Below are 25220 nucleotides of genomic sequence, written 5' to 3' on the forward strand. Positions count from 1 at the left end.
AGCTGCGTCATTCTGTCAGTGGCTTTCCCATCCTTGATCTTCAGTTACTTCGCAGATGGGGACTTGGGACCGAAACTCTTTCTTTAGAGGATCTCTAGTCTGGGCATCTAGAAGACGGTCATCAGCAAAGGCGGAGTAGCTTGAACTACAGAGATGTCATTCTTGCCCTTTGACCCCACCATCCCTTCTAGCTCACACTGCGGCTCCCCTAGGCTGCTCCATGCTGCTCCATCTGGGTTCCTGGGGGGTGGGCCAAACAACGTGCTGGGGATATCTTCCTGCAACCTCCTTTTCCCTCTCTCCCTTACCCCGAAATTGTGACATTAAAAACAGCAGATTATAGCTGGGCAGTGTTGTGATGCATCAGTTTCATGTGAGGAATTTAAACTTGTGTTTGCGTGTTCTTAGCCACACTCAGCATCTCTGTTTGGTAACGGTCGCATCTCAGCAGTGGAAACGCGTCTCACGGTGTGGGCGTCTGGGATCATGGTGTCTGCCTGCTTGGGCCCACTCCTAATGTGCAGTGGCCCACTTCTTGTGAGGTGTGAGGGGTCCAGCCTGCAGACCCTGTTACATCTCGAAGGTCCACCTCCTGACCTTGTCACCTTGGAGTCAGCATCTCAGTGTCGTCTTTGGGAGGGACACCAGTATGCAGACCAGGGTATTCAGCTGAGCAGAGCTGCCCTGAGAGGCCCGCCCTCTGGTTTTCTATACTCCCCACCCATCCCTGTAAGTGTCACTCTCAGGCTGCCGGCTGTGCTCCCCACACCTGCCTCGAGTCACCTGTGGTGGTGTTGTCTGCCTCTTCCGTTTTGATCTTCCCTCTTGTCGTATAAAAAACAAAAGATGTTGCATATTTCCGTGTTTAATTGAGACCATTGAGTTTTCCTATGGAGATGAGGGGGTCAGTTTTCCATTTGGACCTTCTCTTACCCCTTCTGTATTTCTTGGGAAGTCCATATTAGGGGAGTTTATGAAGAAGCTTTTTAAAAAGCAGCTTATTTATTTGAAAGGCGGTGTGGCGGAGACAGCTATTTCTGGGATGGTGGGGGCTGCCAAGGCCAGTCTGGCTGCCTCCGTGTCCGTGACCTGCTCTTGCCTGTCCAGCGCGAGGCCCCTGGCCCGTGTGAGGAACCCGCACTTTCATCACATGTAAGACAAGGAGAGCTGGTGTCAGACCTGATGGATTCCCCTGTTTCCCACATGGCCTGTGTCCAGTCCGAGGTCTGCTGTGTGCTCAGCCAGAGCACCTGCTCTCTAGTTGTGTTCTGGATATGCTGGGAGCCTGGTTTTTTTTTTTTAAAGGTTTATTTTATTATTATTTTTTATTGGAAAGTCAGAAAGACAGGGAGGAAGATCTTCCATCTGCTGATTCACTCCTCAAGTGGCTACAATGGCTGGAGCTGAGCCAATCTGAAGCCAGGAGCCTCTTCTGGGTTTCCCATGCAGGTTCAGGGTTCCAGGGCTTTGAGCTGTCCTCTACTGCTTTCCCAGGCCACAAGCAGGGAGCTGGATGGGAAGTGGGGCTTCCAGGATTAGAACTGATGTCCATATGGGACCTCGGCATGTGCAAGGCAAGGACTTTAGCCACTAGGCTACTGCACCAAAACCTGTTTTTTTTTCTTTTAAATAAATAAAGTTTTATTGGCATACAGCCCATGCATTCATGTCTGCATTGTCTATTTTTATTATGATGATTATTTTCTGTTCCTTCTGACCTCTCTGTCTTTCTAGATAAAGGTTGCTGCCTCCTTGTGTGGCATCAGGGATTCAGGAGTGAATGAACAGGCCTTTCTCATTTTCTTGTGAAGCTACCCTGTGCAGGGAGCTGGTCAATGAATACATGTTTGTTTTCATAATCTGCAGTTAGCCATTCAAATCACCAGCTGTGACCTGTTGGTGTCACTGTTGGGCCAGGAGCTGTGTGTGTGTGTGTCACGAGAACTGCTTACAGCCAGGAAGCTGATGGAGATGAACCAGGAAGTACTGCTGCAGGTGGAGGGGCGCCCCCCCAGGAGTCTGCAGAAGTTGGGTGCATTTCCCCAAGCACACTGCAGAGCCTCGGGAGCAGGCCTTGGCCTGAGCTGCCGCCTGGGCAGGCCTGCATGGACCAGCTGCCCTCAGCCGACCTTGCTGGGCCACCTGTCACCAGGTGGAGAGCCCCTCCCCTCTGCTGCTCCTGTCCTGTATGGGAGTGACCTTCTGTTGTTTCCCTCTAGCACTGTGTACTGGACCGAGCTAATTTTTGAATGGCAGTGTTCTCTGGGGGTGGGAGCAGTTGCCAAATCCTGTGTCTTTTCTGGCCTCAGGTGCAGAAGACAGAGGGTGTCGGGGGTGGGGGGAGACTTTGCTGTGAGCTTGGAGGGTCAGTAAGTCCCCTTCCTGGAGCTGTCCCTCCCGCAGGAAAGCTTAGCCCTGTCTTCTGAGCACCTCTCTGGGTGGGGGTCAGGGTGCAAGTGAGACAGGCTGTCGCTGGAACGTGGAGCGAATGTCACAACAGGGATGGTTACCCTGGAAACCCAGTCGGCTGCTCTGTTTGAAAAGTTAAACTGAGACGAGGAGGGAGCAGGCTGGAGACTTCTGTACTCACCCGTCCGACTTGGCCGACCTGGCTGTTTCCTTAGTAGGAATGAGAGCAGGGAGGTGTGGAGAGGCTGGTTGTCAAGGGTGCTGTAGGTAAGCACCCTTCTGCATCCAGGAGGGTGGAAATCTGGAGAATGTTCTAGACAGCAAAGTTAGAATGGAGTGGTTGTGTGGTGTAGCAGTCAGAACTGCCACCTGTGACGCCAGCATTTCCTATGGGTGCTGCTTGTTTCCAATCTGGCTGCCTGCTAATGCACCTGGGAGAGCAGGGGAAGATGGCCCAAGTGCTTGGGTTCCTGCACCCACATGGGAGGCCTGGAAGACACTCCAGATTTCTGGCTCTGGTGTGGTCCAGGCCTGGCCGTTGCAGCCACTTGGGAAGTGAACGAGTGAATAGAAGATTCTTTCTCTGTCTCTCCTTTTTGTAACTCTCCTTAATACATTTTTTTTAAATCTTAAAAAGTCCCGAGGGACCAGTATTGTGTCATAGTGGGCAAAGCTACCATCTGCAATGTCAGGATCCTGTATGGGCAGCAGTTTGTGTCCCAACGTCTCGACTTCCGATCCAGTTCCCTGCTGATGCACCTGTCAGAGTAGCGGAGGATGGTCTGAACGCTTCTCCCTCTGGTTCCTGGATTTGGCCTGGCTCCGGCCTGGCTGTTGTGACCATCTTAGGAGTAAACCACAGGCAAGAAGATCTTTTTCTTTCTGCAGCTCTACGTTACTGGAGCCTGTAAAATAACAAAGGGCAGGCATTGTGGCACAGCAGGTAGAGCCACTGTTTGGCATGTCCACATCCCAAATCAGGTGTGGGCTTGGGTCCAGCTGCTCTGTGTCTGATCTGGCTTCCTGCTAATGTGTCTGTGAAGGCCATGGATGATGACTCCTGGTACTTGGGGCTTTGTCACCCATCTGAGCGACCTGACCGGAGTCCCTGGTACGTTCCGTCAGCCTGGCCCATCCCTCGGCTGTTGAGGCATTTGGAGAGCAAATCAGGAGAGGAGAATCTCATCTCTTTCTTTGCAGTGCAGTTGATGTTAATAATAAGGCCTCATATGTTAGGCTAGTATTAAAAAAATGAACAGCCCTTCTAGGGACCGGCAATAATCATTTAGAAAACACAATAGAAAATACTTTGTCATCTGTAATATCTGGCAGGATTCCGCGCTCTCTCACCGGTGTGTGAAGTCTTGATGGATGAAGCCGTAAGGTTTTCATGGAGGCCAGCAGAGAAGCCGGGGAGGCAGTGAGGTTTCCTTGGAGCTTGGGAAGAGCAAGTCAGAGCTGTATTGCATCACTATAGGACCACGGAGTTAAGTGGCTTCTTTATAGCCACACACTGGCTCCTAAGCTTGCTATCAGGTCCCACCTGTCTCCCTGTCTCTTGAAGAGGACCATCTACTGATTTGCAGGTCAGCGTTATGTAGAGAGACAGAGATCTTCCATCTGCTGCTTCACTCCCCGGTGGCCATAGGGCCTGCGGCTGGACCAGGCTGGCATCCAGAAGCCTCATCTGGGTCTCCCATGTGGGGATCGGGGACCTTGGCACTTGGGCCAGCTGCCAGCGCTTTTTTCCCTAGCCATCCGCAGAGAGCTGGATGGGAAGTGGAGCACCTGGGGCTTGAACCGGCCTTATACCACAATGTTGACTCTTCTTCTTTCTTTTTAAAAGATTTATTTTAGATGAAGGACAGAGTGACGGGGAGAAAGAGAGAGAGAGGTCTTCTATATGCTGTTTGACTCTCTTAGTGGCCTGGGCTGTCAGCTTGTGTAGGGCGCGGAGGGCAGAGAGGAAGCCAGGAGCCCAGAAGTCCGTCTGGGTCCCTGGGGCCTGGTCCATGGATTGTGTTCTGCTGGCTTCGTAGGTGCATTTGCAGGGAGCTGGGTTGGAATCAGGGTAACAGGGATGTGAGCCAGTGCTCTGTTATGGGATTCTGTGTGGCAGCTCAACCTGCTCAACCAGAACGCCAGGGCTCATTTGGTTTCTGCTAGATGTTTTCCTGTGGAGTTAGAATCTTGCGCGTGGTCTTGCGTTTTTACAGTTGCCTTTGCTGTGTTCTGTAATGCTTCCTTAGGGAAATATTTCCCCTAACATGTTGGATTAACAAGACATCCGACTGCCACGAATGCTTGACCCATTCCTTCTTAGTGCCCATTGCTACCTCTAAGAGACTTGGCTCCCTGGCACATGGAAAGATTGAAATGTTCAGAAATCAAGGCTTTAGTGACAAGTGCATTATGCTTTCGGTAGACCTGAGGAAAGTTGACTATTTGTGGCGACTCATATCCAGTGATTTGCTGTTGAGCCTTCCAGGGCCACGTGCTATACTTGTGTTGGCTTTGCAATTTTGGATTTGCACCTGTTCGTTTTTGACCATGCTTGCAGCATTAGTCGTGGGTTTCTCGTGTGGATACACGTGTGATGTTGTTCCTTTTCGTCTCAGTGCAGGTCCGTGATGTGGTATTTTTTGGGGGGGATCTCCATTTTACAGATGAGAAAACTGATATTGAGGGTTAAGAGACATGGCCAAGGTAGAGTTCAAATTTGAACCCAAGGGTTCCCCCAGGGTTGTAGCCACTGGGTTAGCCTGGGATGGCTTAGCGGCTCAGATTCCAGCTTTCCGTCCCTGGCCCCCCCAGCATCGACGGAAGGAAGCATCCTTGTGTGAGTTAGCAAGCTGTGAATATCATAGCTAGTCCAGTGACCCCAAGTTAGCGTGAAAAGAGTTTGTGAAATGTTGTGATTTTTTTGTTTGTTGATGTTCAAATGCCTGTTGAGAATGCACATTTGTTTTGAAACCGAACCTGTCTTTCTTGCCTACATTTCAGTCAGAACTAAGACATGGTCCGTTTTACTATATGAAGCAGCCACTCACCACAGACCCTGTTGATGTTGTACCGCAGGACGGACGAAATGATTTCTACTGCTGGGTTTGTCACCGGGAAGGCCAAGTCCTTTGCTGTGAGCTCTGTCCCCGGGTTTATCACGCTAAGTGTCTGAGACTGACAGCGGAACCAGAGGGGGACTGGTTTTGTCCTGAATGTGAGGTTAGTGCTTGATGAATGAATGCATTACCTGCCTCATGTCCTCTTCTTTCTCTTTTTTTTTCCTTTGAGTTTTCATTTTTCGAATAATCCAGATACAGGGAAAAGAGACGTTTTTTTGCCTCCCACCTGCTCTGTCCGGGTCACCTCCTGTTTGGACAGTCGTCTGCGGAGGCTTCTACTCCTGTGGCTGCCAGAGGACTCCCCCGTGGTGCCCAGGTTGGAGTGTCATTCTGCGTGGGTCTTTGGATCGGTTTGAGGCCTGCAGCCACCTCTGGGTCTCCTGTTGCGGACACCTTGCAAGATCATGCCCAGATCAGCAGCTGCTCACACGGTTTGGAAGTTCCCGTGCTGCTTTTTCTCTTCCTGGATGCTGTTTGCTTCTGAGTCATTGGATCATGCGTGGAAGCCAAGCTGGGAAGATCCATTGTGGTTGTGAGTTCCACGTGAAGGTCACCTGACAGCGACCTGGAAGCGTCTTTGTCAGAGACCGTGTTTCTCCCAGTGCCTGCTGGGTGCTGGGAATTCCACAGTGCACGAAACCGGGCTTAGATCGCCTTGCATATAACGGATTTGGGAAAAAAAAATGCTCTGGAAACCAGGAATTGAGGATGGGAACAGGAAGTTGGTGCACGTAGGTCATTTCCAATGGAGATGTCCCGGAAGTCCTCCTGGAGGCTTGTCCTTAGGTTGAGAGCCTGGCCGCTGCTGGGGAGACACTGCAGGTGTGGAGCTGGCGCCAGCAGCGCCTTGGGCATTGTGAGCGCTCCCGTCTGCTCACTTACAGCCAAGCCTGACCACTGCATTGCACCAGTGACCAGCGCCCCCCCGCGTCCAGGTGCCTTCTAGCCTGATGACTGCCAGCCATTGGGAGTTTCTAAGTTGCCACCAACAGGAAGTGTCACAAGAGTATTTCATGGGAAATGTCTTCCTGGATTTCAAAGCACACTGCACATTGTCTCTGAGATGAGGAAACTGGATGTGAAGTGGAAAAGATCACACCTTGTCACCAGTGGGGTGGATCGGTGTCTGGGACGCTGCTTTTGCCCCGGGACCAAGAGATGGCGACGATGCCCATTCACTAGGATGGTGGCACTGAGAGGTCATCTTGTCTGTCAACTGCCAAAAGGTGGCACTGGCTCTCTTGGGTCACTCTCTACAGAGACATTGAAGGACGTGCCTGGCCCAGCAGTGCCTTGGTCTGGGTTCAGAGCTTGTCCTTATTCTGCTATTGATTGTCAGTTCACAATGGTTGAATGGTATTACTGCAGAGACCATGGCTCCATGTGCCGGAAGAACCCAGGGCCAGGGCCAGGCTGTGTCTTGTTCAGGACCTAGCTCTTTCTGCCTTATTATGGGGATGAGTCCCTTGTGGCTAAGAAGGGTGCGGGCATCTGAGCCCAAGGCTCCCTCCTCACGTGTCATACCATCAGGCTGGAAGATTTCTTCCTTGCTTCTTCCTTATTTATTTATTTGAAAGATTAAGTTACAGAAAGAGAGAAAGAGAGAAGGGGAGACATATCTTCCATCTTCTGGTTCACTCCCCATGTGGCCCCAGTGTCAGGAGCCAGGAGCTTCTGGGTGTTCCCACATGTATATGGGGAGCCATGTAGTTGACCAGTCCTGCAGTGCTGTCCCAGGCACCTGAGCAGGGAGCTGGATCTTTTAAGTGGAGTAGTTGGGACTCAAACCAGCCCCCTTATGGGATTGTGGAGTCACAGGTGGTTGCCTGCTGCCATCTTCTTGTTCCTGTTGTTTTGCCCTTGGGTTTAGTGGTCAACCTTTGATCTCTAGCTCCCATGCCAAAAAGGCTTCAGACACACTCACCTGGCACTTGAAGTGTTGTGGGAACCCCAGGCAGTGCCAGCCAGGAAGAGTGTGGTGAGAGGGAGAGGGGGCTGTTGGGATTGGCAGTCCCAGGTGTTTGCCCTGGATAGTCTGCTGGACAGACTGCCCTTCAAGCTGGTGGGCGTGGAGTGTCTGTAGCTTGGAGCCCCACATAGCTTCAAAGGGGGGCAGGCAATGGGCATGACACAACATTTGAGTCCTGCTAGCTCAGGCGTTGGCTCCAGGTGTCTCGCTTTGGAGCGCCTCTGTTGATCTTGTCCTTAGTCACCAACCACACACATCTGCGAGCCCCTTTTGGAAGCACCAGAAATGGATGGAAAGAGCCAGAATCCAGATGGATTGCAGCTGACATCGCTAGCTTCCCCCGCCCAGATGACTGGGCGCATTTGCTGCCCTCGCTGGAGCCGAATGGCTTTGCGATTGCTGTGTTTGTACATCTCCTGAGGCCCTGGGCTGCGGAGTCATGCACGCTCAGCACACGCTGGCTTCCATCATCCTGTCCGTTTGTTCTCTCATGGGAATTTTCCTTCGGAAATTCATGGTCTGTGAGATGGACATACTTGCCTTTATAAGAAATAATTATTGTATTTGTTTAAAAGGGAGAGTTGCAGAGAAAGAAGGAGAGGCAGATCTCTATCTACTAGTTCCCCCCAAAGGCCACAATCCCTGGGGTTTGGTCACACTGAAGGCAGGAGACGAGAACTCCGTCCATGTCAGCCACATGGCTGGCAGGAGCCCAAAAACTTTGGCTGTTTTTTTTTTTTTTTTTCTTCCTATTTTCTCAGTTGCATTTTCTGGCTTGGCAAGTGGAGCAGCTGGGATTCCAACCAGTGCTCGTAGATGCTGGTGGCATCCCTGGCAGTGGCTTAACCTGCCATGTCACAGCTCTGGCCTTAATTGATTAACCTCTTTTGTGGTCTGCCAGACTGTTGTGAGTCAAATTCACTTCAGTGTTGATGGAGAACCAAGGCATATTTAATGCAGGTCCAGCACCATGCCTTGGATTCATTCTACAGGGAAATCGCATCTTCCTCAGTGGCATCACTGCCTTGTCCATTTCCTGAAAGCCCCAGAGCTTTAGAGGGTCACCATTTGCCATCAGTGAGGGGGCTTTCCTTTTGTGTCCCATTCTTCAAGTTCAAGATTCCAACAGGGACGATTTTTCAGGATCGTGTCTTGAACCCACACCTCTGTTGGATCCTGTCACCCTTCGTGACGTAAAGATAACTTCTTCATATGACCATCCTTGAACTGATATGCAATTTAATTTTTACCACCACGTCCATTCTAGCCTAGTAGATTGGAGTCCTCGCCACAAGAAAAAAATAGTCTCATTGGATGGGAATGGCTTTGTAATGGGTGAGTTCATTGGTGCGTACAAACACACACACACACCAGAAGAAGGTGAAAAGGGAAATAACGTGGATAATAGTTTTTGCTAACTGACTACTTGTTTGTGATTTTGACTTGTAGAAAATTACAGTAGCCGAATGCATCGAGACGCAAAGCAAAGCCATGACCATGCTCACCATTGAACAGTTATCCTACCTGCTCAAGTTTGCCATTCAGAAAATGAAACAGCCAGGGGTAAGAAGAAAAGTTCCTCTTGCTAGACACCTGAGTGCACGCGGTGACTGCCTTTTTCTGTCAGCCTTTTAGGTAGGCCAAACCTTTCAGACGCCTGTTTTATATGCCCAAGTTCAGGTACATGGGCAGGTATCTTACTGTGAGCACTTGGTCCCGAAGCTGTTAAACCACAAAGTGATGAACAGTAGAGAGATGGCAGGGATTTAAAACTCTGGTTGTGCAGTGACTCTGGGCAGATTTCACTGGGACAGCTGAGTGAACCCTGGTTACTGGTAATCTGGCTCTGAGAATGAGACACACCCAGGTGAGAATTCTCGTCTGGGGGGCGCTTGGCAGAGCAGGCTCGGCCCAGGAGGAAGTCCACATGGGCAAGCACGTGGCCGCTGTGGACTGGCAGGTGTGTGTGCCTTGCAGTGATGTCCGCCTGTGCTCTGAGTCAGACGTTGGCCCTTGTGGCCTGAGTATTTATCAAGGAAAATACCTTGTGTAAACAAAGTCATGTGATTGCTCCAGATGCCTAAAGACACAAGGGCGGTGGCACCCTTGACTAATTTGCATGAAGACACCTCATAGGCCACAAGGACCCCTTGAAACTAGTTTTTCTTTTCTTCCTCCCTTTCTCTCCCTTTTTCTTTCAAGATTTATTGATTTAGAAGGCAGACTTAAAGAGAAAAGGAGAGACATATGTTCACCTACTAGTTCACTTGTTGAATGGCTGTGGCGGTCGGGCCAGCCTGGCAGAAGCCAGGAGCTAGGATATTTTTCTGGCTCTCCCACATGCATTCAGTGGTCGAAGTATTTGGGTCATCTTCCATTGATTTTCCAGGTACCTTACCAGGTTGCTGCATTGGAACTGGAATAGCTGGGACTCGAATAGCTGTCCATATGCGACACCTGTGCTCGGAGGTGGAGGATTAGCCCGTTGAGCTGGCCCTACCTTTGCTTAGCTGCCTTATTAATAAAACCTCAATGATTGAGAACAAAACTACATAGCCTCAGATTGGTTAGAAAATTCAAAAAAAATCTTTTCTGCTGCAGTCGTTTTTAAAAGGCAGAGTCAGGAAGAGAGACAGTTTATCTGTTGGTTCGCTCTTCGAGTGACTCCAACATGTAGGTTGGAGCCAGGAGCTCCCATGTGGGAGACAAGGGGTGTGTCATCACCCACTGGCTTGCGAGGAAGAAGAGCAGGAACAGAGTACCCAGAGCATTGACTGACACTCCGGTGTGGGTGCCGGCACCCCAGGCAGTGACTTCACCCTCCACTGGCCCCAGCTACAGGGATTTTCATGTTGAATGACAATATGTTATTTAATGTTTTTTGGAGTTTAATTTTCCTTTGCTAACAACTGTGTACAGAGGACTGGATCATGTTGCTTGTCAATGACTGTAGAATCAGAAACTGAGAAGGGAAATCCAAGTTTCTCATGATGGTATTTGATGTGAAATCAGCGAGGGCAGGAGGTTGTTGAAACATCTTTTTGCTCATGGCCTGTCTTTAACCCTGGAGAAGAGTGCTTGGGTGATTGCAAATGTTGAATTCATTATTCTAGATTTTTCTTAATGATCAGTCCGCAACCACCACCCCCCTAACCTGGGCCTTGCATTTTGAGCTAATTCCTGCAGGGCTTAAAAACCCTGACCAAGATGAACAGTGTGTGCTGGCTCTCGTTTTGAAGGTAATGCAGCTTCTCAGAGGAGGCGGAGAAGTGTCATTTCCTAAGCTCTCTCTGCCCATCTATAAAATGCCTGCTGGTACCCATGTGGCTCTGTCTTCTGTGTCATCCTTAACTGTAGCCGCATGTCACCCTTGGGCCGGTTTTAGTTTTGGCATCTGCAGGTGCAGATGAGCCAGATCTCTAAGTATTGATCACGTGTTGTGATTGGCTGTCAGTCCTCATGAGAGAACCGGACCTTGAGTGCATGCTGAAAATAAAACCCAAACCAAGACACAGCTGGCTGCTGAGTGTCCTTGAGGAGCCAGAATCAGAGAGGAGACGGAGCTGGAGCTGCCCACACCATCCTCACGGGAATGTTGAGATCTGTCTTGACTGGAAAGTTGGCATCGTAGTGATGTCCTTTGTGGGTGCCAACATGGGCCTGCAGGGCAGTGCTGGGACCCTTGTGGGTGCCCACATGGACTTGCAGGACAGCGCTGGGTTCGTTGTGGGTGCCCATGTGGGCTTGCACAGCAATGATGGGATTGCCCATGTGTCTGTCTTCTATTCCGCAGACAGATGCATTCCAGAAGCCAGTACCCCTGGAGCAGCATCCCGACTACGCGGAGTACATTTTTCATCCCATGGACCTTTGCACCCTGGAAAAGGTCGGCATCCGTCCGAGCCTGGTGGGGTGGCCTCCCGTGTCTGCTGAGGGGGCTCAGCGGCCCCAGCTCTCTCCCACGCCCTGGCTGCGGCCACCTGTTCCTGTTCCTCCATGGTTTACTTGGATAGAAGAGCGGTCTGTCCCCGACTTCCTCCCTCTGAAGGGTTTTTTTTTTCTGAGGATTGCAGCAGAGTGTGTGAGAATCTGCTGACGATGCCACCACAAATGATCCTATGCTTTTTACCCGAAAGAGTCATAGTTTGCAAAATTAGTGATTTGATTGATTGGAGCCCTGCTGCCTCTTGGCTTTCTGTCGGAGGTGCTAATGAGAGCAGCAGGACGGAAGAGAAGATTAAGTGTCTGGGAAACCTCTAAATTAGCAGTGAAGATATGGCTTTCTGGAACGTGACTTGACTCTTCTGTTAGGGATATTTCTTTAATGCCTGAAGATGATTTTAAAAATTCATGCTAGAATTCCAGGCTGAAAAATCATACCAACTACACTGTAGCTTGTGTGTATCTTGGTGCTGATTTTCAGAGTGTTAGCAGCAAAATCCACGGAGAGGAGATGTTACTTCATAATGTTTGTACTGACCACCTTCACGTAGGGAATAAATCCAACATGGCTTTTTCTCTTTTTTATCCTAAGATTTACTAATTTTTATTGGAAAGGCACATTTACAGATAGAGGAGAGACAGGGCAATCTTCCATCTGCTGATTCTCTCCCGAAATGGCCCACATGGTTGGAGCTGGGCCTGTCTGAAACCAGGAGCTAGGAGTTTCTTCCGGGTCTTCCACATGGGTGCCAGTACCAAAGGACCTGGACAATTTTTCTCTGTTTTTCCCAGACACGTTAGCAGGGAGCTAGATTGGAAGTGGAATGCTGAGACTTGAACTCATGAGCATATGGGATGCTGGTGCAAGAGGCAGAGACTTAACCCACTATGCCACTGCACTGCTCCCTATGTTATGTTAAGCTGCAGTCACCTTCATGGTGTGGGAGAAAGAAGCCAGCACACAAATGCTGGCCTGGCATCTTGGCTTTGAAACTACGCATGGCTTCTTCAAGCATTCATCACACCTTCTGTAAAGAGGGGTTTATGATAAGTATTTCATTGGGCTAATCATGGTTCTTCTGCTAGACCCTGTGTCTAATACAAAACTTTGTGCAAGTATGGGAAAGATCCTGTTCTCCATCAGGAGCTGTGCTTCAGTGTGATGAGTTCAGTGACGTCAGACTCTCAGAAGTCATAGCCTGCGTCTTTGTGATCTAGACAGATGCCTCGTGGGAGACAGGTGTGCCTGGTGGGTTTGTGTGCACTGCCTGCTCTGCCTGCTCGTGACGCTCTGTGGCTTTCCTTCCCAGAATGCTAAGAAAAAAATGTATGGCTGCACGGAAGCCTTCCTGGCAGATGCCAAGTGGATCTTACACAACTGCATCATTTATAATGGGGGTGAGTGTCCTCACTGACTCTGCAGAGTCAGTGTGTGTGTGTGTGTGTGTGTGTGTGTGTGTGTATGTGTTGTTCCATGTTCTCCCGTCCTTTTGGGAAATCAGGCTACTTTCATGTATCAGAGCAAAGACGGAGAATAGTCATGCCTGGATGAGTCATGGGTGTGAACAGGGGGGCCTCTGGGTGCAGTCAGTAACCACCGTGGTCCAAGGCCCAGGCTACTGCGGCATCTTCTGGTTGTTTAAAAGGTCTTGTTTAATGAAACTGCAACTGCATACAATGTAGTATACAGAGATTTTATGTGTGTCTCTGACAGATGTGTAACCCTACCCCTTATCAGATCTGAAACTTTACCAGCTGTCATTTGACATTTAGGCTGAGGGAGGCAGGTGGATGGTGCTGGATCTTGCACCTGCTGGTGTACTCTCCAAATGTCTACAAGAGCAGAAGCCGGAAGTCCAGGACTCCATCTGGGTCTCCCATGTGGGTGGCAGGGGCTCAGGCACTTGGACCATCATTGACTGCTTGTCCAGGAGCTGGAGCAGAGGCAGAGCAGCTGGGACTTGAACCTGCACCCTGAGATATGCCTACATGGCAGGCAGTCACTTAGCGTGCTGCACCAGGAGGCTGACACCATGATTTCTGTTTTCTTCTTTCCAACAAACCCAGTTCCTCAGCAGAGTCACTTTTCTGCTTTCTGCTCGTCTACTTCTTTTCTTTCTTCTGCTTGCCCTTGAATTTCATGATCGCCGGTCACAGAGCTGGCTTTCACGCAGTGTGGTGGCGTGGGGACTCGCCGCCCTTGAAGCCTGCTGACTGGTTTTTCCGCCATGCCCATTGTGTATCCGTCTGCTTGGCAGGTGTGGCTGGGCACTCAGGTGGTTTTAGCTCTGAATGCTGCACGTGGAACTGTGGTGACCATTCATATTCAAATCTTTGTATCATCTCCTGCTTTCATTTCTGTCTGATACAGTCTGGCTATTACTGCTCTGTAAACCTGTTTGTAACGAATTCCTGCAAAGTGGTTGTGTCGTTTCACACTCTGCTCGCGGCTGTGCTGGAGGTCTGGTCCCCACGCCCTCCGCAGCACTGGGCTGTGAGATGCTATGGCATGGTGGTGGTCTGGTCCCCACGCCCTCCGCAGCACTGGGCTGTGAGATGCTATGGCATGGTGATTTGAATCTGCCTTTTCTAGGAGCGAGTACCTTGTTGTTTGTTTGTCCGGTGTGTGATTTCTTGGTGGGAAAAATGTTCTAATCTTTTGCTCATTTCAAACATTGAATTGTGTGTTAAGTAGTCAGCTGAAGTTTTGTTTTTTTTTAACCTGTTCTGGATCATGTTCTCTGTGTTTTGTTGAATTCGGTGGATTTAACCTTTTGGCCTGATTGGATTTCCTCTCTGATTCCCCCTTGTGGCACAGTCTGTTGTCCCCTGGCTCCCACAACCTTCTTTGTTGCCTGTTGGCCGGCAGATGCTCCGGGGTGCCCGGCCCTCGGCCCTGCTGAGGCTCTTGTCGCCGCTCCTCCTCACTCCCCCTCCTTCCGCAGCCTTCCTCCAGGCTCTGCCGCCAGCAGATTTCCTCCTTCAGTCCCTGCATTCCTTGATGGCCCGGGCTGCCTTGGTTGTCATGGCAGCGTTTGTCAGTTTCTGAATGATGCTGTTGTATGTGTGAGCTGCTCTCTAGGCCGAGCGCTCCTTGAACTGCACACAGCATGTCCCGTTCCCGGTACAGACCCTGTTGCTCTTGGGTCTGGAGCTGACTGTTGGCTTGCCTTGCAGGAAAGGCCAGCGAATGCGCACTTGTCTGCTTCAGGTGTGTGTCTCGTGTTATCCCCCAAGGGAAGAAGGGAGTGACACTAGGCATTGAGAATCTATGGAGAGATTAGGCTCAAATGTATGGAAAGGACTGTCTGCTCCTACAGACAGATGAATCCAACAATATCAGTATGAGCTAGGATGAGTGCTGGCCGGCAGGCATGGTGTGGGTAATGCAGGACACAGGCCTGCTGCCTGAGCTAGGGAGGCCACTGTTGATGGCTCTCGTGATGGCCCAGTGCCTAAATCCTTACCTTGCAAGCATCAAGATCCCATATGGGTGCCGATTCGTGTGCCATCCAGCTCCCTGCTTGTGCCCTGGGAGAGCAGTTGAGGACAGCCCATAGCCTTGGAACCCTTCACACATGTGGGAGATCTGGAAGAGGTTCCTGGCTCCTGGCTATCGATGGGTTTAGCTCCAGCCCTTGCGGCCACTTGGGGAGTGAGTCAGTGGGCGGAAGATTTTTCTGTTTCTCCTTAGTTTTATAAAACTGCCTTTGCAATAAAAGTCAATATATCTTAAACAAACAAAGAAGGATTTATTTATTTATTTTAAAGGGAGAGGTAGAGAGGGCTTCTACCCACTGGTTCACTCCCCAAATGACTGCAATGGCTGGGACTGGGCAGGCCAGGAGCCAGGAGCTTCTTCTGGGTCTCCTGTTGGGTTAGGGGTCCAGGCAAGTAGGCCTTCCTCTGCTGCTTTCCAACAGTCAGCTGGATTGGCAGGTGGAGCAAACCAGCATCCCTATGTGATGCTGGCACTACAGGTAGTGTCCTTATGTGCTGTGCCATGCTGCTGGCTCTTGTTCAGCATCTTCAAGGTGAGTCACAGATGTTACTGTTTGTGTGTAGGCACAAAGTCTTCTAGTCAAAAGTTCCTGAAAATGCCATCCTGTTCAAGGAAGCCCTGGCTATTGGGCTGTTGTTTTCCTCTGGGTTGATGCAGAAGTGAAGGATTTAGAGTTAGAGGTGGGGCCAGATGCCCCTCCCAGTGGCTGAGTGTGCATGTGTTGAAAGTGGCTCTGACCCTGGGCTGCCCATTCACTCAGCGTACTGAGATGCTGCCACAGTAATCCCTGTGGGCAAAGGGGTGTGACACTGTCTGCTTTTCCCTGTGCCCTTCCTGGATTAGAATCTGAAACCAAGGTTGGAATGAGGCTGCTCGCTTCAGGGTGTGCCAAAGTGGCACACATGTGACTTCTCCATCAGCCCGCAGACCCGTGCAAAGCTGTGTTTCTAAGAGAGCGACGCTGAGAGATTGAAGATTAGTGGACTTTAATGGGGGAAGTCACATGCTTTGAACCATTTTGAGAGCTGGAAATGTGTGGTTGTTCAACTTTCCAAAGCTTCATCCTGGGGGAAAAGCAAGTTAAAAGGTTGTTCGCTGCTTAATCCCATGACTGGGTGTTAACAGTGTTTCCTTTAGAATTAATTGCATTTTCTTATTCCTGCAGGAAATCATAAATTGACACAAATAGCGAAAGTGGTCATCAAGATCTGTGAGCATGAGGTGTGTGTTTCTCAATGAGCTCTTTCAGATGGGATGAAGGACGGGGTGGCGGTGATGATTGCAGTCCCTGAGCTGGAGCAAGTGTTTAGTCCCCCATCCTCAATCCATCCCGTCACCTCATCACCCCGTGCTTAAAGAGTTATTTGTTTTATTTAAAAGGCAAAGTTAATACTCCTGATAACTTTAGTGGAGCCAGGGCTGGACCAAAGCCAGGAGCCTCCCCCCAGTGGGTGCAGAGACTCAAGGAGTTGGGCTGTCCTCCCTGATTGGTCCTATTGACACATGGGGCCACAAGCTCTCCTGCGCTAGGGACTGTGTTGCATACATTCACTGCCGTTGGTTGATTCATTGCCTGTAGTCCTGACACCCAAGGGTGTTTGGGGAGAGTGGGAAGGTCGGGAGGAAGAGTTAAACTGGTGCAAGGTAGCATTGTGCCCTGTGGAGCCCCTGGGCCGGGGAGGGATGGGAGGGGATCCCTCTGTGTAAGGGCTGTCGGGGAGTGAACAGTACCAGGGTGGAGTGTGGTCCACAGAGGGCTGATAAAGCGAGGACCTGTGACCTGCAGTTGAATTTGTTTTGGAGCAGTTCACGTTGTGGGGCTTGGCCAGGTTTGTTTCTCCCTGTGTGTTCAGGACCACTGGTGCCATGTTCTAATGTGTTTTTATTTTGCAGATGAATGAAATTGAAGTGTGTCCTGAGTGTTACCTAGCTGCTTGCCAAAAGCGAGATAACTGGTTCTGTGAGCCTTGTGTAAGTAGGGTTTCTCTAAGCGTATCCCCGAGCCCACCACAGCTTTCTCCCCGGGGAGTTAGCAAACGACATTTGGGGTGAATTTTGAAATGATCTGTTGCTGATCCTGGTATGGAGTGGAAGAAGCCTGGGTGGGAAACACAGCTGACACCAGAAGATGCTGGGCTCTGGTGCTTGCATCGTGGCGTGCTGGGCTGCTGCGCTCGGGCCTCACAGGGTGCTGGGTTGATGAACTGAGCCATCTGCGGGGGGCAGGGTTGCAGGGAGCTGAAGAGAGGTGTGGAGGGTAGATGGGCAGAGCAGACGGTGAAACAAACCTCATGGGAGTGTATCTCTCACGTGTCATAGGGGCCCTGTTTTAACTCATTCATTGTCTTCCCTGGATTCACTCCGTGGTCTCCTGTCTGTCTGCCCTTAGTGTCTCCTGTGGATCTGGGTTTTCTAAGAACAGTACCTGATTGGGGTGGGAGGGAGATGGGGGCTGCCATAGGTCGGGTGACATAAATGGGCCCGGTGCAGCTGAGACCCTGGACCCATGCTAGTCTCTCCCTTGGGGCATGGAAGCCTGGGCACTGGACAGTCTGGAGGCCTGAGAAAGAAGCCAAGGGCCACCCCTGGTTGTGTTCCCGAAGCCCCTCACCTCACCCAGTGTCCCAGGTTAGGGTGTCTGTGTGCGTGTGGTGCAGAGAGGTGAACCCCAGCTCCTGCCGGCCCCCCCCCCCCGCCCCGGTCCTACCGCCCAGCCAGGATTCCAGCTGGCTCTCGGCCCCTTTGCAGTTTCCTGCAGGTGTCTCATCCTTGCCCTGTTTAGGGAAGATGCCCTGGGCCTGCGTCTGATGGAAGCTGGTCATGGCCCGAGTGTCCCCATCTGCCGTGTTTGTTCTCAGCATGCGCCTGGCTGTTGAATCCATGCAGACTCTGGGTGTTTTCTTTCCTAGAGCAATCCTCATCCTTTGGTCTGGGCCAAACTCAAGGGCTTCCCCTTCTGGCCTGCGAAAGCTCTACGGGACAAAGATGGACAGGTTGATGCCCGGTTCTTTGGACAACACGACAGGTGGGAATTCCGTCGGGCTTAGCTTAGCTTAAGCCTTAGCTGCAGCTGAACCTGTGGCATGTCCTTGGATAAGAGAGGAGGTGGGAGGGCATGGTGGTGATTGGTTTGGTTGTCCTGACGCCAGCTCAGCCTGGCAGTCTCTGGCCTTCAGTTTTATTGGGTGTAACAGAAGAGCATCTTGCTCTCATGGTTGCTGTGGGTTACCTGGCTGCTTCAAACATTGTTATCCCCCCTTTTTGGGTGGGGGTGGGAATGAGGTGTGGTTTCTGGAGTAAATAAAGCTTGTGTATAAAATTGTATTTCAGAATAACACTTTTAGGGGCCAGAAGTCTTCTCCTGTATTGTTAGTGTCTCCGTGTCATTCGTGTGCCTGAAGCCCTCCCATTGTCTCCGTCTGAGGCCGAAACAGAAACCGACGGGCATGCGGCCTTGTTAGCTGTCTGCCTTCCACGGTCCCCTTCCCCTCCTCACAGTGCAAAGTGAAATTATTCCCTTGAACGTGGAGCCCCTGTGTCCCCGGCAGCAGCAGGTAGCTGTAGATGAGCAGCAGTTCATATCTTTAGTTGTCTTTTAGCAGGTAACCGTGTGACTAAATGTGGCAGAGACTCAGCATGTGTTGGGGGAGAATATTTAAAATTCTGTACCCACCTGGCACAGGTGGAAAGACAACATACATACACAGACGTAAAAACGCAATTTTCGAAAAGGTTGGTTTATTCTTTTGAAAGACATGGAGACAGAGGGAGAGTGAATGAGAAATTGTCCATTTGCTGGTTGAGTCTGCAAATGACAAACAACTGGTGCTGGGCCCGGCTGAAGTCAGGAGTTAGGAGGTCCACATGGGGCATCTCACGTGGATGGCAGCACCAGCTGAGCCATCACTTGCTGTCTCTTAGGTGAATTAGTGAGAAGTCAGATCAGAATCAGAGCAGCTGAAGCTTGAGTAGCTGCCGAGTTGTCAGTGGTGGTTTAATTCACTGTGCTACAATGCTGTAGTCCAGCATTTCCTTTTTAAATTTTCATTTATTTTTTTTTTGATTATTATTATTATTATTATTTGAAAAGCAGAGATACAGAGGCAGACAGAGAGAACATGAGTAAGTTGGAGATGGATAGGGAACAACTGAACCAGTGAGCTTTCATCTGCCAGTTCATTCCCCAAATGGCTGTGCCCGGTCTGAAGCCGGGAACTTCGTCTGGGTCTCCCACTTAGGTGCAGAGGCCCAGGGACTTGGGCCATTTTCCATGGCTTTCCCAGGTACCATGGTAGGGAGCTACATGGGAAATGGAACAGCTGGGACTCCACTCAGCCCCCATTTGGGATGTGGACACCATGGGCAGCCTTAGTGCCGGCCTCCTATATTTTTATTTATTTGAAAGACACACACACACACACACACACACACACACACACACTCTTTTCATTTGCTGGCTTAGTCTTCAGCTATCTGCAACAACCAGGACTGGACCAAGCCATGGCTAGGAGTCTCCCGTTGGGTCTCAGGGATCTGAGTGGTTGAGCCATCTCTTGCTGCCTCTCAGGGTGCGTGTATCAGCAGGAAGCTGAAGTTGGGAGTGGAGGCAGAACTCAGCCCTGTCTGGGAGAGGCTGCTTCCTGGACACATGACTCTGCATGGGCACTTTGTGGTCATTGGTGACCGAGCCAGAGTCTTCCCTTTGGGCCCTGTTGTACCTCCCTGCTCAGTCCCGGAGGGTGGGTGCTCCGAGGCTTCTGTTGAATAAGGGAGTGGTTAAGGGCGCTCCATGGGGCTAGCCAGCAGCTGTGGGTGAAGCCACACCTCACAGGATGGCTTCCTCCCGGGGAGTCCTCTTCACACCCCAGAGACCTCCAGCCCTTGGGGTGCATCTGTCACAGGCCACTCTGAGTGGCACCCAGGAACACGGGGCTGTGGAGGCCACCAGCTCTTGCCCAGGGAGCCCCTTGGTGGGTGTAGAACCCAAGCCTGAGCTGGACGGTGTGAGTGCGGGAGGCCAGGGCCACAGGGTCAGAAACGACACGGAGTATCTGTGGGCTCTTGGTCAAGGAATAAGCCCGGAGGATAAGCCGGGAACCCCAAAAATTATTTTATAGACAAACACATAATTATCTAGAAATATTGGAAATCTCATTAATGGCCTGCAGAGCTTGAAGGAAAAATCGGCAACAGTAACTGAACACTTACTGTGCGTCTGGCGATGCTGGAAGTGGTTTTTCTTTTTTTTTTTTCTTTTTTCTTTTTTTTTGTGGAGCTGCCTCTTAATTTTTTTAGTGATTTATTTAGTTGTAAGGGAAAAGTGGATTTTTATGTGCTGATTCACTCCCTAACTGGCCAGAAGCCAGGAATTCCATCTGATCGCCCACGTGGGTGCCAGCAGTGAAGGCGTTCTGGAGGAGTTTCAGGTTCCTGCCTTTGACCTGTTCCAGCCCCTCTCTTGTGTGGGTATGTGGGCAGAGGTCCAGGGCATGGAAGAGAGGTCTCTGTCACTCAGTTCTTGACATGAACAAACAAAGCTTAAAAAAAGTTCATGGGAAGTGCGTATTACAAAGACGCCTCTCACGAAGAGCCTCGTGTGATGGAATTCAAGTTTTGTTTTGCACCAACCAAGACTTTGAATGAGCTTGAAGTCCTGTTGGTGTCATTTGCTGTTCTACACTGTTCCCCTGATGGGGGTTGGTCCTGCGTTCACCCGTGGCAGAGCCAGGATCACGTGGCGTCTGAGCTGTGTCCCCATCCTGGCTGGAACCTTGCTCCTCACCACCCAACACACCCCATGGTCTCCCCCTTGAGGCTTTTCTCTCCACTCCATTCTCGTTCCCTCTGGCCGATGACACGACTTCTCAGGCCTGGAAAGAGTGACAGGTCAGGGCTGAATGCGAAGCTGGTCATTTCCACCACTCTGGGGGAGTGGCTCACTTTTTGGGGAGTGTTTGGCTTTTCCTCCTTTCCATTTAGCATTGCCAAAGGTTGTACTCCATCCGCCTCTACTCTGAATTGTGCCACGTGGACATGCTGAATTCCTCCTGGGTGGTTTGGAATTGCTTGTCAAGTGTTGTACTTGTGGCCAAGTGTATGTGGGTTGAGCACCCCCTATGCTGAAAATCAAAAGTGCTCAATTCCGAGACCTCTGAGTACCAGTGTGATGGCCTTGAGTGGAAAATTGCTTAGCTCACATCCAAAAGCGTGTTATACAGCAGGTGCTCTATAAATCAACCTCAGGGTTATGTGTGTGAGGTGGAGATGAAGCAGAGATGAATTCTGAGTTTAGACTTGGGTCTCTTCCCCAAGATGGTTCGTTCTATAAATGCAGGTCTTCCAGAAGCTTAGCAATAGCCGAGATCCTGCTGGTCCCTGTCATTCCAATCAGGCATGGTTGAGCTTGGCAAATCCGAAGCCCATTTTTCCTAATTCTCCTCCAAACACTGGCGTTGGGGGGCTCTGGACTGTGGCTGGGCCGATGCCACTGGCTGCCCACGTCCTGGCTGTGGGTGTTGCGGCTCACTGATGGCAGCTGAGCTCCTGGCTGCTGTGGACCTGCTCTGGCCCTGCGGTCTGGGAGGTCAGCAACGCTCCTTGGGCAAGCTCCTTTGTCCCAGCACTGGGAGTGCCACGTGAGGAGCACGTGCTGTCCTGACGTCCGTGTGTGGCCTCGGCTGTCACCCACCATGCCTATGTGGCATCCCTGGCCCGTCCTGCGGTCACATGGGTCTCTGGTTCCAGGATGGCCCCTGGCGTTTTCGTCGCCTTGGTCGCCCGGTGGTTCGTAGGGTGTTGAGGGAGGAGCTTGAGCCTCCTGGAGCAGGTGGTGCCAGGTCCACACTAAAGGCCAACTAGTTTTGGGACATTCCCTGAGTGAACTGTCTCACCTTCAGTCACATGCCCTTCTAACAGGCAAGCCATTTCCAGAGTGTCCATCGGATGCCCTTTCAAGTTGCAGCGAGAAAAGAAAGCTCCTCGTGGCCTCAGGTCGCCAAGGGAGTTCTGGGGAGTCATTTTACGTTCGGAGGTGTAGTGGGGCCTGCAGTGGCTGGGGGCCAGTTCCTCACCCGCCACCAACCGAAAGCCCAAGAGGGTTTCTTTCTTTTTTTTACTGAATTAAAATGACAGTGCATTCAGCCTTTTCACATTTTAGCCTAGTTTCGTTCTCGATTGCTGTCTTGAAGGCAGAACTTGTCAGCTCAGTGGATCATTAATGAGCCGTCAAGCCAAATCATTGTCAGAAAATAGAATAAATATGTACACATCTTGGCAGAGGCCAGTGTTGTGGCATGGTAGGTTAGCCCGCTAGCATCCCATATGTGCTCCAGTTCACATCCCTTCTGCTGCACTTCCTATTTAGCTCTTAAAAATGGGTGAGCATCTTGGCCAAAGGAGTGGGCTCGTTGTTTTTGTGTTAAGAGACCGGCAGCCTTAGAGGTGACTGATTTAACTGATGCCATCTCTCGCCCTCCCAGGGCCTGGGTCCCCATCAATAACTGCTACCTCATGTCTAAAGAAATCCCTTTTTCTGTGAAGAAGACGAAGAGCATCTTCAACAGTGCCATGCAGGAGATGGAGGTGTACGTGGAGAACATCCGCAGGAAGTTTGGGGTCTTTAATTACTCTCCGTTCAGGACGCCCTACACACCCAACAGCCAGTACCAGATGCTGCTCGACCCCACCAACCCCAGTGCGGGCACCGCCAAGGTTGACAAACAGGAGAAGGTCAAGCTCAACTTCGACATGACGGCCTCCCCCAAGATCCTCATGAGCAAGCCGATGCTGAGCGGCGGCTCCGGCCGCAGGATTTCCTTGTCGGACATGCCCCGCTCCCCGATGAGTACCAACTCCTCCGTGCACACGGGCTCTGACGTGGAGCAGGACCCCGAGAAGAAGGCCACCTCCAGCCACTTCAGCGCCAGCGAGGAGTCCATGGACTTTCTGGATAAAAGCACAGGTCAGCCCCGGATGCGGGTGGGGTGCGGAAGCCAGCAGGATGCAATGCAGCCATCACAGGGCTGTGCTGAAGGGTTCTGCTTCCTGGAACTGGCATTCCCTGGGTTGCCTGGTGGGATACCTCCAGGGAGGGACCCTAAAACAGGAAGAGTGCTTCCCTAGAGACCAGCTGGTGTCACACACCGCTTGGATTGATCACATCGGCCTTCCACAAGGTCGTTCTTTCCCAAGAATTTCATGTTAATAGACAATGAATTTCTCTGTGAAGATTGTGCAGTCACACTAACTGCTCAAGTGCTGGAGAGTCGTGTGAGGCCAAAGGTTGTCCCCCAGGTCCTCCATGGCCTGCAAGGTCCTGCATCCAGCACTTGGGCTGCGTGTCTAAGATGTGCCGGAGTGAAGTGGTTGAGGATGTGGCTGTTGCTGTCACATCTCAGCCCTGCCACTCGCTGGCCATGTGACTGTGGGCCAGGCCTGTATCCTCATTTTACTTCGGTTTCCCATCTGTGCATAACTACTGAATAAGCTGACGTCATAGTTTCTGGGAAGCGTGAGGTGAAAGGTGAACAAATGCACACAGAGGCCTTAGAGCAATTCCTGGTTGCTGCGTTGTCTTGGTGGCCACTCGTGCGGATGGGTGAGCAGGGATGCAGTCACGAGATGCTGGCCCAGGGTCCAGGAAGTGATACGGCCTTGGTGGGGAATGCCTCCCGTGTCCCGTGTTCATGCCTCAACCGGATGGCTTCCCAAGGAAATGGCGTGGCCTCATTTTGCTCGAAGCACGGGCTTCTCGGTGTTATTTCTTGGTCCCCTTTGAGCGCCATGGGTCCCTGAGGTTTCGCACGACACTGAAGGTGGTCCTGTGAGTTGCGAGGAGAACCAGGAGGAATCCCCGTCCCTCGCGGCAGGGCTTCAGCCTCAGCCTGCTGTGTGGGGGTGCAGGCTGGGGGCTTGCAGCTCTGAATGCTGTGGTCCAGGGGAAGCAGAAATCCGCGTGTTAAAGGGAAGGCTCAAGTTGCTAAGTGTCAGGTCGGGATGCCCAAGCATGATTTGTTTCTTAAAGATTTATTTATTTTTATTGGAAAGTCTATACAGGGAGACTTTCTATACAGTATATATCTATACAGAGGAGGAGAGACAGAGAGGAAGATCTTCCATACACTGATTCACTCCCCAAGTGACTGCAATGGCTGGAGCTGAGCCAATCCGAAGCCAGGAGCCGCTTCCCACACAGGTGCAGGGTCCCAAAGCATTGGCCCATCCTCTACTGCTTTCCCAGGCCACAAGTGGGGAGCTGGATGGGAAGTGGGGCTGCCAAGACACAAACTGACACCTATATGGCATCTTGGCGCATGCAAGGTGGGGGCTTTAGCCACTAGGCTACTGCACCAGGCCCCAAGCATGATGTCTAGAGTGAGCAGGGTGCACTCACAGGTTGCACCAGCAGCCTGAGTGACAGCTTGGAGGGTTTGTACCCACCGTTGCTCACCATCCTTGACCGAAGAGCTGTGGAGGGAGGAAGTGTCCGTTCTGGAATGGGGACTTGGTGGTGCATGGACTTTGCTCAGTTTGGTTATTGTTTCAAGTGTCTTCTCCAGCTACTCCCCAGATGGTGGAGGGGGTGGAAGGAGAGTGACCTGTGGCTTTTGGCTGTTAACGGGAGCAGCCTCTTTCTGCTGTTCTGGTTCACAGGCTCTCTCAAGCTGGTTCTCACAGTCAGGTTGTAGAGCTTTGTTCTAGATCAACATCATTTGTGTTCTGGAAGAATCTTCCTTTCTGCCCTTGTGTTTCTTCTTCTTTTTAAAGATTTATTTATTTATTTTTATTGGAAAGTCATATATACAGAGAGGAGAGACAGAGAGGCTGGTTCACTCCCCAAGTGGCCGCAACGGCTGCCAGAGCTGAGCTAACCCGAAGCCAGGAGCTTTTCTCTGGATTTCTCACTCAGGTGCAGGGTCCCAAGGCTTTGGGCTGTCCTCGACTGCCTTCCCAGGCCACAAGCAGGGAGCTGGTTGGGAAGTAGAGCTGCCAGGATACCAGCTGATGCCCGTATGGGAACCTGTCGGTAGTTGCAAGGCAAGAACTTTACCCACTAGGCTACTGCGCTAGGCTTGACACGTTGTCTTTGGAACCTTCAGGTTCAGCCCTGATGGTGGCAGAGACCCTGTTGATGTAGGCTGAATTTGAATTTCAGGCTTAGGGGAACACCTGCTATGCCGGGTGTGATTGGCTTACCACGATCACTGATGGAGGGAGGCAGTAGGAATTACCCCCGTCTCGATTTTGCAGAAAGCAGGTTGGGAAGTTCTGGGAAGAG

The 25220-nt window shown here is 51.1% G+C and overlaps 1 protein-coding gene across 4 annotated transcripts in view; it reads left to right on the top strand.

Annotated features, from left to right (window-relative positions):
* Positions 1–25220, top strand: part of ZMYND8 (zinc finger MYND-type containing 8) — a 92647-nt gene that overhangs the window by 34459 nt on the left and 32968 nt on the right. For 2 of the 4 annotated variants that reach the window (XM_040981364.1, XM_040981367.1), the window contains exons 5-12: positions 5488–5631; positions 8950–9063; positions 11294–11386; positions 12753–12840; positions 16110–16165; positions 16838–16915; positions 17854–17969; positions 22423–22904. In XM_040981364.1, coding sequence (XP_040837298.1) covers positions 5488–5631; positions 8950–9063; positions 11294–11386; positions 12753–12840; positions 16110–16165; positions 16838–16915; positions 17854–17969; positions 22423–22904 — 1171 coding nt within the window. Of the gene's footprint in view, positions 1–5412; positions 5632–8949; positions 9064–11293; positions 11387–12752; positions 12841–16109; positions 16166–16837; positions 16916–17853; positions 17970–22422; positions 22905–25220 lie in introns of all 4 variants that reach the window. The other 2 variants (XM_040981365.1, XM_040981366.1) reach the window with 1 other exon arrangement.

Source organism: Ochotona curzoniae, unplaced genomic scaffold (genome assembly GCF_017591425.1).
Source record: "Ochotona curzoniae isolate NIBS_2020 unplaced genomic scaffold, NIBS_Ocur_1.0 contig_3520, whole genome shotgun sequence".
NCBI classification, from domain to species: domain Eukaryota; kingdom Metazoa; phylum Chordata; class Mammalia; order Lagomorpha; family Ochotonidae; genus Ochotona; species Ochotona curzoniae.